At 33.7% G+C, this 13,493-nt stretch overlaps 1 protein-coding gene across 1 annotated transcript in view; it reads left to right on the forward strand.

Moving 5' to 3' along the window:
- LOC137639028 (uncharacterized) overlaps nt 1-4,549 on the forward strand; it is a 5,650-nt gene extending 1,101 nt beyond the window's left edge. The window contains exons 3-5 of the mRNA XM_068371346.1: nt 92-189; nt 1,005-1,103; nt 4,397-4,549. Coding sequence (XP_068227447.1) covers nt 92-189; nt 1,005-1,103; nt 4,397-4,505 — 306 coding nt within the window. The 3' untranslated portion in view covers nt 4,506-4,549. The remainder of the gene's footprint in view (nt 1-91; nt 190-1,004; nt 1,104-4,396) is intronic.
- Nucleotides 4,550-13,493: the final 8,944 nt, after the last annotated feature.

A 13,493-nucleotide genomic window follows, 5' to 3' on the forward strand; every position in this document is an offset into this window, starting at 1 on the left:
TTTATCTTACAGTTAGTCGGTTGTGTGTGTGCTTGAGCTAGTACACTTTGGTGTCATGCTAAAGTTTGGTTTGATTATTTTCCTATTCCAGATAGAAGAAGAAGAATGTCGTATGAAAATACTTTGCCAGCTAGCCAGTGATCCCGAAAACTACTACCCAATGTCAGACATTTTCCTCAGACAACTTCTGTGAGTATACATATATTATTTGGTCATTTTCAAGCAAACTTGTTTTTCCTTTTGAAGTAGAAGGCTATTCAAAATAAGAATCTCATTAGCTTTACACTAATTTACAAATTAAAAGCCCAGCCCAAATATGTCTTTTAATTGAGTGCTGAATCACATTCTTTTTCTTCTTCAAAAAGGCCTTTCTTCTTTCTTTTTCATCTCCTTTATCCTGATCCATCAACATTTCAACATTTTCCCTCCATTGCGCTCTGCTTTTATACATTCCTGTCGTGTTCTTTCATATTTTCCTTCAGTTCCTTATTCCTCTTTCTCTTCTTCTAGTTTTATCTAGAAATGATCTTCCTTCTCACTTTCTTTCGTCGATATATTTCTATATCTATTTTGTTTTTCTTTCTTATTTCAATCACTATCCATCATATATATTTCTTTCCCTTTTCACTTTTACCCATCTCTTTACTGCACCCGGTCTTCGTGATTTCTTCTTTCCTTTCACCCTCCTTTCGCTCATGAAAGAGAGAGAGAAATATATACATATACATATATATGTGTATATATATATGTATATATATATATATATATATATATATATATATATATATATATATATATATATATATATACAGAGAGAGAGAGAGAGAGAGAGAGAGAGAGAGAGAGAGAGAGAGAGAGAGAGATTCATCAGCTTTTCCTTTATATATACATATATATATATGAGAGAGAGAGAGAGAGAGAGAGAGAGAGAGAGAGAGAGAGAGAGAGAGAGAGAGAGAGAGAGAGAGAGAGATTCACCATTGTTTTCCTTCATACTCTTTCAGACCCCATCATGGTCCGGTAAAGGAGGATCCCAACAATAGATTTTGGAGATATCAGTCTGCCTCTAAAATGGGCATCTTGTCAACTCCAGGAGACTGCAGGTAACCTCACATGATTTCATTGACACGATTAAAATTTTCTTCCAGTTGATGGTTTTGTTACATAAAACTTTACTAGTATTTGTTTCCCTTTTATGTGACCAGACTGCTGATAAAGTTACATATTTCATTTACTTTTTGTGTCTTTTGCTATCTTTGATTAAAATGCATATCTATTCAACGATTTTGCGAAGGGTATGTATTGCCCTACGTCATTGCTTACTTATTTGTTTGTTTGTTTGTGAACAGCATTACTCGAAAGGTACAGAACCAATTTTAACGAAACTTGGCGGACATGTAGGGTATGACCCCAGGACAAATTCAATAGATTTTGAAGAAAAAACACCGAAATACAAGTACGAAGTGAAGATATGAGCAAACTAAGAAGGCATGCTCTCTACTGAGTGTCCCTCTAGTTACCTCCGCCAACGAAGTTGGAAGGAGGTTATGTTTTCGTCCCTGTTTGTGTGTGTGTTTGTGTACGCGTGTTTGTTTATGTACAGCTTCCTGGCCACAATCTTAATCGTAGAGTAATGAAACTTGTAAGAATTAACTTTCTGCAAATAGCTAGAAATGATTAAATCTTGGAAGGTCAGGGTCAAAGGTGAAGGTCACGGGCCAGCAAAATGTCCAATTGACATAATCAGCCATAAGTTTGGACATCGTTGTCAAAGGTCAAGGTCAAGGTCCAGCCTCTAGTTCTTATTGTTCTGCGTTCAGGCTCTTCCAAATCTACCACTCGAGGTAATTTCTACTAAACCTCCCAGCATATGAAATCTATATATATCTATCATCCTGTGAGCATACCTCTCTCAACTATGCAGATAGCCTATGCATCAACCATTACAAGTCACTGAAAAGCGACCAAAATGACTTTCTGTGACATTTGCGCGTTGTAGTGATTGATTATTGCTTAGTTTGTCTGCTTCCTCTCATCATCTGTAAGACAATCGTAAATTAAACTCAACCTTTAGAATTCTTACCTATTCTCAAAATCTCTTCCTTTATATGTCTACACAGAAAAACTTTAATCTAAACTCTATTTTTTTTTCAACTTTTGTTCTATTTACTGCGTCTTCCCAGCCTGAACTTCAAGTATGTTGCTAAGTGAAATAAACGCTTCCCTCGATTTTTTTCATTATATCTGGATCCCAGATTTCAACAAAAGGAGAGCAGTTGATCTCGATCCTAAAGCAACTGCGTCATCGAAATACTTCAAAAGATGAATCCTGTTTCAATGGGGCCAAGCTGAGATTAGAATGAACACTCATGTGGATACTTGCCTTGTAGAATGGTCGTGTGAGGATGGAACAGGTGTCAGGTGATCACGCTTCCTGGTGGACAAACGAATAAAACCATCAAAAAATTAAAGGTCACTCATGAATGGCAGAGGCAAGGGACAGCGACATTGCCCTACCAAGCTGGACAAAGCCCTAAAGACTGACCATATATACAGATGAACAGCGCCCAAGCCTCCTCCAAGCTAAGACAAAGGAGGGTCAGGCTATGGCTGCTGATGACTAGGCAGATAGACCCATAGGTCCCCTAAACGCCCCATCCTTAGCTCACAAGGTTGGTGATGTTGCAGTGACCAAAAGAACAAACGAGTTTGATAGGGACTCTAACCCCAGTCTGGCGATCACCAGACAAGGACGTTTCCAAAAGGTCACCACAACATTAGCCCAAGATTAATCAAGTACACTATTAATCCTGCTATTACCCTTGGCACAAGAGTCGCAAGAAAACCGATCACACAATGACTGATCCTAAGGCAACCAATCACTCCGCGATCGATCACCGGGCCAAGGATCGTGTTCTCTCAAGGCCAATATTCTATTGGCCTTGGTGTTCTCTATAACAGTTAAGCGAGAGAATGCCGTGTGGTTCGTGTGAGACTTGGAGGTGTTCCTTGTTCTCCAAGGATTTTCTTTTTTAAGGGAGGGGGGGGGGCAGATTTACTAGCCCAATGAGTCAAACTTGACTTCCCTAGAACTGTCCCACTTACATTCAGGAGATATTAAAAATATATGTATTACATCTAATTGATGAAAAAATAATTAAGAGATGAAAACCTGTGATAAATAGATATTTAAATTTCATCTATTAAACGTGTTTCTTGAAAAAATTAAAATCTTCAGAACAAAAATATCTCTCCGATAAAATGTCAGATAACATAAATCTGTCATTTAAAAAGATTACATTCACAAAATGTACGTTGTGTGGTTAAAATAGCGTCACGCTCATTGCACTTAGGAACTGTTTCATGTCGGGGAATTCAAGCATATAAAGAACTTTTCAAGACTCTACTGTGGATCATAAAAGGAGAACTGTATATGCAAACTTGAATGATTGTGGTTCTACTGTACTTAAAGTACAAAAGATATTAGAAAAATAAGTAAACGCTAATGCCACATATATTGGCTAGTAAAGAGCGAGGGTAAAACATACATAATAAAACGTCCCAGGAAAAAAAAAAAAAAAAAAAAAAAAAAAAAAAAAAAAAAAAAAAAAAAAAAAAAAAAAAAAAAACAGTTAAAATTCCTTTGTGTTGTAGCCTACTCTACTTGGGTAGGGTTTACTTACTGAGTGGGGATACCTTAACGCGGTGAAAGGGTTTGCTTATCGCCATTGTCAGGAAAGCTGTACCCCTAATAGGTTGGTTTGCCGTGAGAATCAGACCAAAATCTCCCACCATTACCAATCCGCACTGACCAGCGTGGTTATGGAAACTGGCCAAACCCAAGACATAAATTGACATATCGGAGGCTTCTATCCTACAGTGGAATAGAAAAGGCTGCATTTGTTATTATTATTATTATTATTATTATTATTATCATTATTATTATTATTATTATTACTTGCTAAGCTACAACCCTAGTTGGAAAAGCAAGATGCTATAATCCCAAGGACTCCAACAAGGAAAATAGCCCAGTAAGGAAAGGATATAAGAAAATAAATAAACGATATGAGAAATAATGAGCAATTCGAATAAGATATATTAAAAACAGTAACAACATCTAAACCTATATTTCATATAAACTATATAAAAAGGCTAAAGTCAGCCTGCTGCAAATTTGAACTTTTGAAGTTCTACCGATTCAACTACCCGATTAGGAAGATCATTCCACATCTTGGTCACAGCTGGAATAAAACTTCTAGGATACTGTAGTATTGAGCCCCATGATGGAGAGGGCCTGGCTATTAGAATTAACTTTTATTGTTGAATAAGGTTATTTTGATTTGTTATAACTTTTTTTTTATGTACTGTACTCCATTCTCTTTTTTTTTTTTATCAGGAAGTTGTTCAGGAATTGTGCATTAGAACTGAAGGAGGTAGTCAATATCAATGTCCTGAGACTCTGGCAGGCGATCAGCAAGGTAATCAACATCAAATTCTGCGATTAGTAAGGAAGGGGGATATCCAGACTGCTTCCCAATATCACATCACTGTACTAGAGTTCTCTTGCTTGAGGGTACACTCAAGCACATTATTCTATCTAATTTCTCTTCCTTTTTTGTTAAAGTTTATATAGTTTAAATAGGAGATATTTATTTTAATGTTACTCTTCTAAAAATATTTAATTTTTCCTTTTTCTCCTTTCCTCACTGGGCTATATTCCCCGTTGGAGCCCCTGAGCTTATAGCATCCTGCTTTTCCAACTAGGGTTGAAGCTTAGCAAGTAATAATAATAATAATAATAATAATAATAATAATAATAATAATAATAATAATAATAATAATAATAATACTTCCTGCCCTTGACTATTAATTTATGTAATGAAATATCTCTATGGTTAATGTTTCAAAAACATCTTGTTTAGAAAGTTAACTTAATTTTGTATCTAAATTTGAACATCTCATCATTCAGTTATTTGTCTACAGACTCTTTATACATTGATATTTTGATTGGAGATACAACTAATGATAATAAAAATGAAAATAAGGGATTTATTTTCTTATTTTCTTGTTGAGATGTCTTGTATATTCTCTAAGTAATGAGGATTTTAGATTTTTCAAGATTATAGAGAAAATATCTAAAATGAAAAATATATTCTGTATACTTCATGTTTCATGAAGCTCATCTGTTCTCACCTGTTACGAATGTTCGTAGACATACCTAACGAAATTATGTATACTCTCAAATAAAACGGTGTTTACCTATGCTCACTTTGAGATGATGTTAGTTACTGTCACCAGTAATGATTTTTGTGGGTCTTTCTATGATAAAATAACTCTCTTATCATTATCAAAGGTATGGCCCTTATCGTATTCCTACTTATAAGCTAAATTTTGTGATATAATCCCTTTTTCCTATAAGTACTATAGCACTAAATACTATACTTAATTTATTTTGTCGAATTAATCAAATTATGAGTAGTTCTATATATTAACTACTCAACACCTAATAGATAATAACTGTAGTGTAAGAATTCAACTCAAGCGATGGTTAGAGGCTGGACTTATTTAGTAATAGTACTGATATTATTCAAGATTTTTCCCTTTCACATCTCTGACGTTTTTGGAGTGTCAAGCCCATCTATTCCTTCTATATCGAATTCCATTTCACTGTTATTCTCCCCAAATATCTTTCCAAAACCCCAGTTTGGAAACGCTTAAAAAATCTGTAATCTCGTTAAAAGGATTTCACTTCTGATGATGATTCCCATTGAGAAAATATTGGTTATTTTGTTTTAATGTATTGTTTTCTAATTAATTAAACTACACTAGTATACATGACCCGTCAAAATAATGGCTAAATATTTAAATAGATATGAACGCACACGTAGATTCGACTCTTATCACTTTCTCCCCCTTTCCTAACTACAACCCCTCTCACCATGATATGGCTACCCTCTCCCACTTACCCGAGGGACAGGGAGACCAGTGGTTATACGTTAAATAAATAAACATATATAAATATATATATATATATATATATATATATATATATATATGTATATATATATACATATATATATATATATATATATATATATATATATATATATATATATATGTATATATATATACATATATATATATATATATATATATATATATATATATATATATATATATGTATATATATATACATATATATATATATATATATATATATTATGTTTCAACTAAACCCTTCCCACCCCTCCCCATTTTCTAACTACAAACCCTTTCACCAGAGTAGGGCTACACCCTCTCCCTCCTTTTTCTGTCCTCTTTAGAGTTGACCTCCTCCATTATTTCAACGGATTTACTCTTCTAAACTTTGGTATGCCTGTGGCACTATTCTGATACCTATAGCCAGGGCCTATGGCTCTGCCGCTCAGTTCACCAGAAAAGAACAATCCTTCTACTTGAACAGGGAAAGTGTGCAAGAAGTTTTGATTGGATTAATGAGTTTGGGCTACTCTAAATCTCCAAGATAACAACATTCGATTTAATACTTTTGGAGATAAGGAAAAATATTTTTTATCTTTCTTCAAAGTATTCTACTTTGCAGAAATAGATGTACAATTCATATTATTATTATTATTATTATTATTATTATTATTATTATTATTATTATTTGCTAAGCTACAACCCTAGTTGGAAAAGCAGAATGCTATAAGCCCAGGGGCCCCAACAGGGAAACTAGCACAGTAAGGAAAGGAAACAAGGAAAAATAAAATATTTTCAGAATAGTAACAACATTAAAATAAATATTTCCTATATAAACAATGAAAACTTTAACAAAACAAGAGGAAGAGAAATCAGATAGAATAGTGTGCCTGATTGTACCCTCAAGCAAGAGAACTCTAACCCAAGACAGTGGAAGACCATGGTACAGAGGCTATGGCACTACCAACGACTAGAGAACAATGGTTTGATATATAAATGGAGACTAGCTCACTAGTGTTATAAATACCAGCTGACTGAAAATAATGAAAGTTAATGGTTGAGCCAGATGCTTATTTCAGTAATATTCGATTTATAAACCCACTCTTGGCATGCGGGAGACTTACTGTAAATGGCAAAGTGTTGGGGCAAGGTATAAGTTGGAATGTACATTTGACGAATGCTATGGGAAACAAATACAAAGTTAAATAATAAAAAGTTAAGGACCAAAGTGGGTGCAGTTAAGGACCAAATTAGAGTTACCAGTATTACCCCTACTTCTCTAGAAATCTCAAGGTGCCTAAACCTCAACACATGCTTTAAACAAAACAAAGCCACTGATGCCAGCATACAGTATGTCTTCCACTTGCCGTTGTCATGTTACCAGCAAGAGCGATCAAGGTCCCAGTCAACTACCAGTCCCCTGCATTTGTATGAAAGGTTTCAGGCAATCAGTTAATTAAGAAATGCATTCTTAAAACACTATGCATTACCTTTTGTATTCTGCAGCATTTCAGTTTCAGATAGGAGAGGAAACAGCCAAGAATGTTCAGTCTAATAATAGCTTTTAAAGAGGCAACATTTTTCGTGTTCTTACTCCCATGTGTTTTCTGAAGGTAGCCTATTTGGGTTATATTTGCCTTTCAAGTACCAAATGAGCGATATTCATATATTGTGAAACTCTTAGTCACTGTGCAATATCCTAAAAAACATGAACTATGAAATAATGATTTTCAGACATTTTATGAGGAAGCATAGGTTACACTCTGAGTTGAACCTTTTTTCTATTTTTCCAGACTGTATTCTTTCTTTCTTCAATTTCAAGGCGCCATTACAGAGGAAGAAGTCAAAAGATATCTATAGAAACGAAAAATTGTCAATGGGAGATATAAGAATAGCGGGCAATATTTCAAAATTTAAAAAAGTTATGGATACCAAAATCAATGAGATTATCCAAAAACGTTTCACAAAATGGCTTGTATAAGACCCTTCAACCTCTACTTGCCATATTTCCTCTCACCTTTCTGGGTTCGTTATTACTTAAATATATTTTATAAATGATAAGGAAATTTCCCATTTAACTTGGGGAATACTTTGTTATAACTTCTCATTGGAAAAACACTATCTTTTGATGGAACTTAATATTTATCATAAATATGTTTTTTTACCTTACACAAATATTCATGTTTAGTTTCATAAAAATTCCTATATATTTACTAGCCCAAAAAATTTGGAAACTTACCTGGGGAAAACTAAGCCTTTTTTTCTCTCTCTGTCTACGGGTAATTAGTTTTGCATCCTAGAAGGCTGAGCTCCCCACCAATTCTTCCTCCATTATCTGTGATCAAATTGGCAGAATTTAATTTGTATATATTTGGCACTTTGATATTTTTTTCTGAAGATTATGTAGATACAGTATATGTTGCGTGTGTTACTTTTTTTAAATATCCAGTTTCTTTAGTGAAACAAATTATTTGTAAAGACCAAAATTGAATATTAAAATATACAATTTACATGGATTTTTTCAAGAGATTGGGTTACTAGTGACCCTACAGTATCTGAATATTAACTGAAAACTCATAATACTGTACCTACCCAAGGTTAAATTAACAATTAAATTTAAGATAGATCACTAAGGTAAGAATACATTACGAGAATCATCGACTAAAATGAGTTTCTTTTTTTTGAATTTGGTAATCCCTCTAACGGCAGTGTTGATGCTTCAATTCAATTAAGGCAAGTGAAGCTTTTGCTGTGTTTTGGTGAAAAATTGGTTACATAGCTAACGGGTAAATAATTACCTGCCCTTCCTCGACTTGGTAAAGATTACAACTTTATTTGGAGTTGCCTGTGGAGCAAAATTTTCACCACCCACAGTCAAATCTTGTCAATGAATTGGAATAGATTCTATGGCAGTGGTTCCCAACCTGGGGGAAATTTCCCCCTGGGGGGAAATTTGAAGCTACCAGGGGGGAAATAATTACACTACCTACTAACTAAAAAAAATATCAGGTGACAAAGCTAGCACTGATATTGATACACTGGTGCACAAGAAGCAGCCTCAACCTTCTCACTATTTCAATTTTGAAGTAGAAGAATAAACAAAAATCCTTTTATTTTGCTACTAGCCGCTCTCCATATACTGATAAACAAATAGTTACAGAGTAAAATGGATAGAGAGCGGTTAGTAACAACTAACCTCATAGCTCTATGGCTATGTGGTTCATTGTTACTAAATGCTCTCTGTCCATTTTACTCTGTAACTATTTGTTTATCAGTATATTTGTATAATGGAAAAATAAATTAGTAAGTCGTCACAGTGTGCTTCAACTACCCTTCCCCTCATACACAAGAAGGGGGAAATCTGGAGGGTTGCACTGGGTGTAGGGGGGAAATGATAGGAAAAAGGTTGGGAACCACTGTTCTATGGACTTGGGCTACATAGCTTGGCACTGGGGATAAGGCAGTCTATCAACCTAATATTGGGGTAAATAGGGCAATAAAATAATTCTCTAATGCAGTTTCTAAAGATTTACGACAACCATAATGTACTAGGATTGAAACAAATGTGGTAAAATGATCAATTTTATTCTAATAAATGACATTAACAATAGGAGCTCAAAATGTATTAAAACATCAAAATGTTATTTAGATCACCAAATTAATAAAAAATACTTTATTAAAAGTGTTCTCAGATTAAATAACAAGTGAAAAGGGATAAAAAATATTCTTAAAAAAAAAAAAAAAACAATAATGCAGTACAGTACCATATACAGTAAAGTCCCTTTTATCTGGTTCCTGGATAACTGAAAATCCTGGACAAGAAAGACATGAGAACTAAATGAATTATTCAAAAAGATTACTTAACAATTAATTTAGCGGTAACTCAGAAGTTTCAATTTTCTCCATGCTTGCATAATTCGTCTACAATTTTGTGGGTTCGCAGATACACGCAACCATTTTGAAACGAGTAAATTCAAGTGATGTGGAAGAGCATTTCAGTTTTATAAGATGTTTATTCCATTGCTACCTATCTAATAGAACTATGTTTTATATCTCGCAAGCTTCTAATGAATTGCCATCTTGATATTGTATAGTAAATACATTAAAATTCCAGCATAACTATGCCTGAAAAATTTCCAAATATCAATACAAGCTTTTCTTAAAGTCAGAGGGGATCTGTATTTTGAACTTCCAACTCAAAAAAACTGTAAATTACATATAATGAATAGAGGAATGGAGAAATGAACAATAACATTATTGTACTAGCAAACATTATTTCCTTAAATAACCTCAAAATATTGGAGCAAGTCACAGCCTTGGCTGTACAATACAAAACTGTCAAAATCAGTTTCACTTGTAAAATAAGTGTGAGGAATACCATTAATTTGAAAATATAAGGTAATGTACATAATAAGTTCAGAACAATACGTACTATATGTACAAATTATTGACATCATAACTTATTGCAAGATACATTTGACTTGTGAATGTCTTGTCTGGGCTTGAAATGATTCATATAACTTGGCAGAGGCTAATTTGAGATATTGCATGAATCTTGTCCGGCTCTGATCAACACTACATGAGAACTGTAAAATTTCTTAGATTTGACTAGGGAAAGTTGGCTGAATAAAAGGGACTTTGCATGTTAAAAGCATTTAGAAATTCAAATACTGTAATACATTAAAAACAAAACAAAATAATGAATATAAGCTCGTTTATTAAAAAGTCAAATACAATAAAGGAAAATACTGTATCACCTTCATTACAGGAAATTATTAACTTCTAAATGTACAGTATATATGCAGCTACATGTATACTGTACTGTACTTGACATTACAGTGCATACACTGTAAGCTAAAAACAATATCAACTTTAAATATACCGTAAGTATGGTACACTATAAAACTATAAAATGCACACAAACATCACGTAGGGACTAGTCTGTTTACATCAAATCATGTCACGATGTTGGTAAAGTCACACCATTGATCAGACACCACTTTAACATTCTGGTCTTGGTCTCCCAGCAACTCCTCTGTCAGTATGTTTCGAGGCGAGTTTCTTCATAAATCACCTTAGTGTAAGCATACAGTACTGCCCTTACAATCAATGGAAAGTTGTAAATTATTTGAGAAATTAGATACATGATAATCAATGGCTTTTTTTTGTGTGCTAAGTATGATGGGGAATACAAATAATTTCCAAGGTCAACTATGAATGTATGGAATTTGGGCCCTATATCAAGGTTCTGGGCCCAGGGATGCCATTCAGTGCCCAGGTGCAACTGGGAAAAGTCTAGGTGTTGCACTATGAAGCATGATAAAGAGGCTGCACAGTTAGACAGAATAAAGGAAGTAAAAAGCTATAATGTAGGGGCTGAAAAACAAAGCTTCAAATTTGTAATAATAATAATAATAGTAAAAAAAAATAAAGAAAAAAAAAAGTAATTGTCGGGTGATGTACAATTATCAGATGTGGGGGAATCATATTCTAACAAATAAACATAGTACACAATTGAAGTTTTCAAATGTTTCTATGTAGGCCTACATAGCAATGCTCAGCTGCTTCTAAAGTAATTTATATATCAACAATTGGCTGGCATTGGTAAATGTGTCACATATTCATGAGCATAATCCATCATGTCTTCAATAATGTTTGGAGAAAGTCAACCCACACCAACAGACATTGGCCATTTCATGAAATGTTGAGAAGGCCAATAAAAAAAAAATAAAGATCTGGTATTAGCTCAAATTTAAAACTTCAATTAGATCAACCTTTTTTGAAGTGCACTACCAACCAACACACATGAATTCCTCTCCTCTTCTGTCTCAGAATTTGTTGCTTTGAGGACTAATTCTCAGATTTAGTGAGATCCAATAATGATGGAACCCTTAAATAAGTCCATAGATTTAAAGGCCTCGTTATTAAAAAAAAAATTTTTTATGTTAATTCCAAAGCCATTATTATTTGCCAGAGGGCAAGGTCCACAACTATTATTTGCAAGGAATTCATTCCAAAAAAAATATTGTCAAATACATAGCAGTATTAAGTGCATGGTCTGAACTTTAAGACCCAATCATGTGCATACTGTCATTACAGTAAATTGTAAAATGTACCTACTAAGGCTATTCCTGCCACACAAAAGGTTGCTCATGCAGACCACGTATAAAAGAGGTAAATAATACTAAACTGCACTGAAAGCCAATTTTTTAAGGAAATGTTATCATTTATGAAAGCCTGGAAGATGTTGACTCTACTTGAAATATTGAAGCCGCTCAACTACAACATATAACCTGTCATTTTTAGCAAAGCTGTTCTCAAGTAAAATCAAAATGCTAACACAAGCTTACTCACGGCACTTATTGAAAGCGCAGGAATCTCGTTACTGATTTTGGAAGATCAGAAGGGACTGGAATAGATTAGAGTATTGAAATACAGGATTATGAGCACCTTCCATATGAAAGGGAGACAAGGATGACTGTTGCTCTTGGGCAGTCAAATACCGAGGACGATCATTTATAAAATGTTGGACACCAAGACACTGATACATTTGTTTAAATTCATTTCCAATGGGAAACGATAATGGAAATGTGGAATACTTGGCAACTATATGAATTTTTCAACCTTATTTAGTTTACAGCTGTGAAAGGGCAAAAATTTAACCCCCTCTTCAGTATTACATTCGAGACTGATAACAGAATCCTTCTTTCACAGCAGTGCCCACCACATTTCTCATGGGAAAAAAAATGAGATAAGATATTATAGATAGTTATTCCCTACACAAGTGAAGCCAACATCCTTTATACTCCATATATCAAGGAATCCTCCATTGACTATTCTAAACACATCACGTTGCATCAACCTCTGAGCTGCAATGTCCCGTAACTGACTTTGATTCTGGCTCTGTTTAATCCACACCAGGGTCTTTAACCACTACAACTCAAGAGCATTAAAAAAACAACATTAAAACATTTAAATGTACAAATCTATAATTTCATCATTTCAGCAAAACTGGTTGTACCATCTACAACATACATATAAAAAAGGGAGAAAAAGACCGAAAGAGGAGAGAAAGAGACTGGTATGACCAAGGCTTAGCTAAGTAGATTTAACCTAATTTTGGTTAGGCTATTCTATTCACAAATATTATTTTGGTAAAACAAATAAACTTACTTCTAGTATATTTCATATCACTCTAAGCAATGCACCACTGATTCTGTGAAGCCTTGGCCATGCAATGTGGAAATAACGTAAATTATTTTGGAAAATGAAAGAAAAAATGCCTGGCATCTTTTATTTAAGAAAGTAATTCTACCCTTCTAGTTCCACCGCCCACATGGGGAAGGTGTATGATGGAATATATTTATTAATTTATCTATTTATTCATATATATATATATATATATATATATATATATATATATATATATATATATATATATAAATATATATTTGTGTATATATATGTATGTATATATATATATATATATATATATATATATATATATATATATA

Source organism: Palaemon carinicauda, chromosome 4 (genome assembly GCF_036898095.1).
Source record: "Palaemon carinicauda isolate YSFRI2023 chromosome 4, ASM3689809v2, whole genome shotgun sequence".
Taxonomy (NCBI): Eukaryota; Metazoa; Arthropoda; class Malacostraca; order Decapoda; family Palaemonidae; genus Palaemon; species Palaemon carinicauda.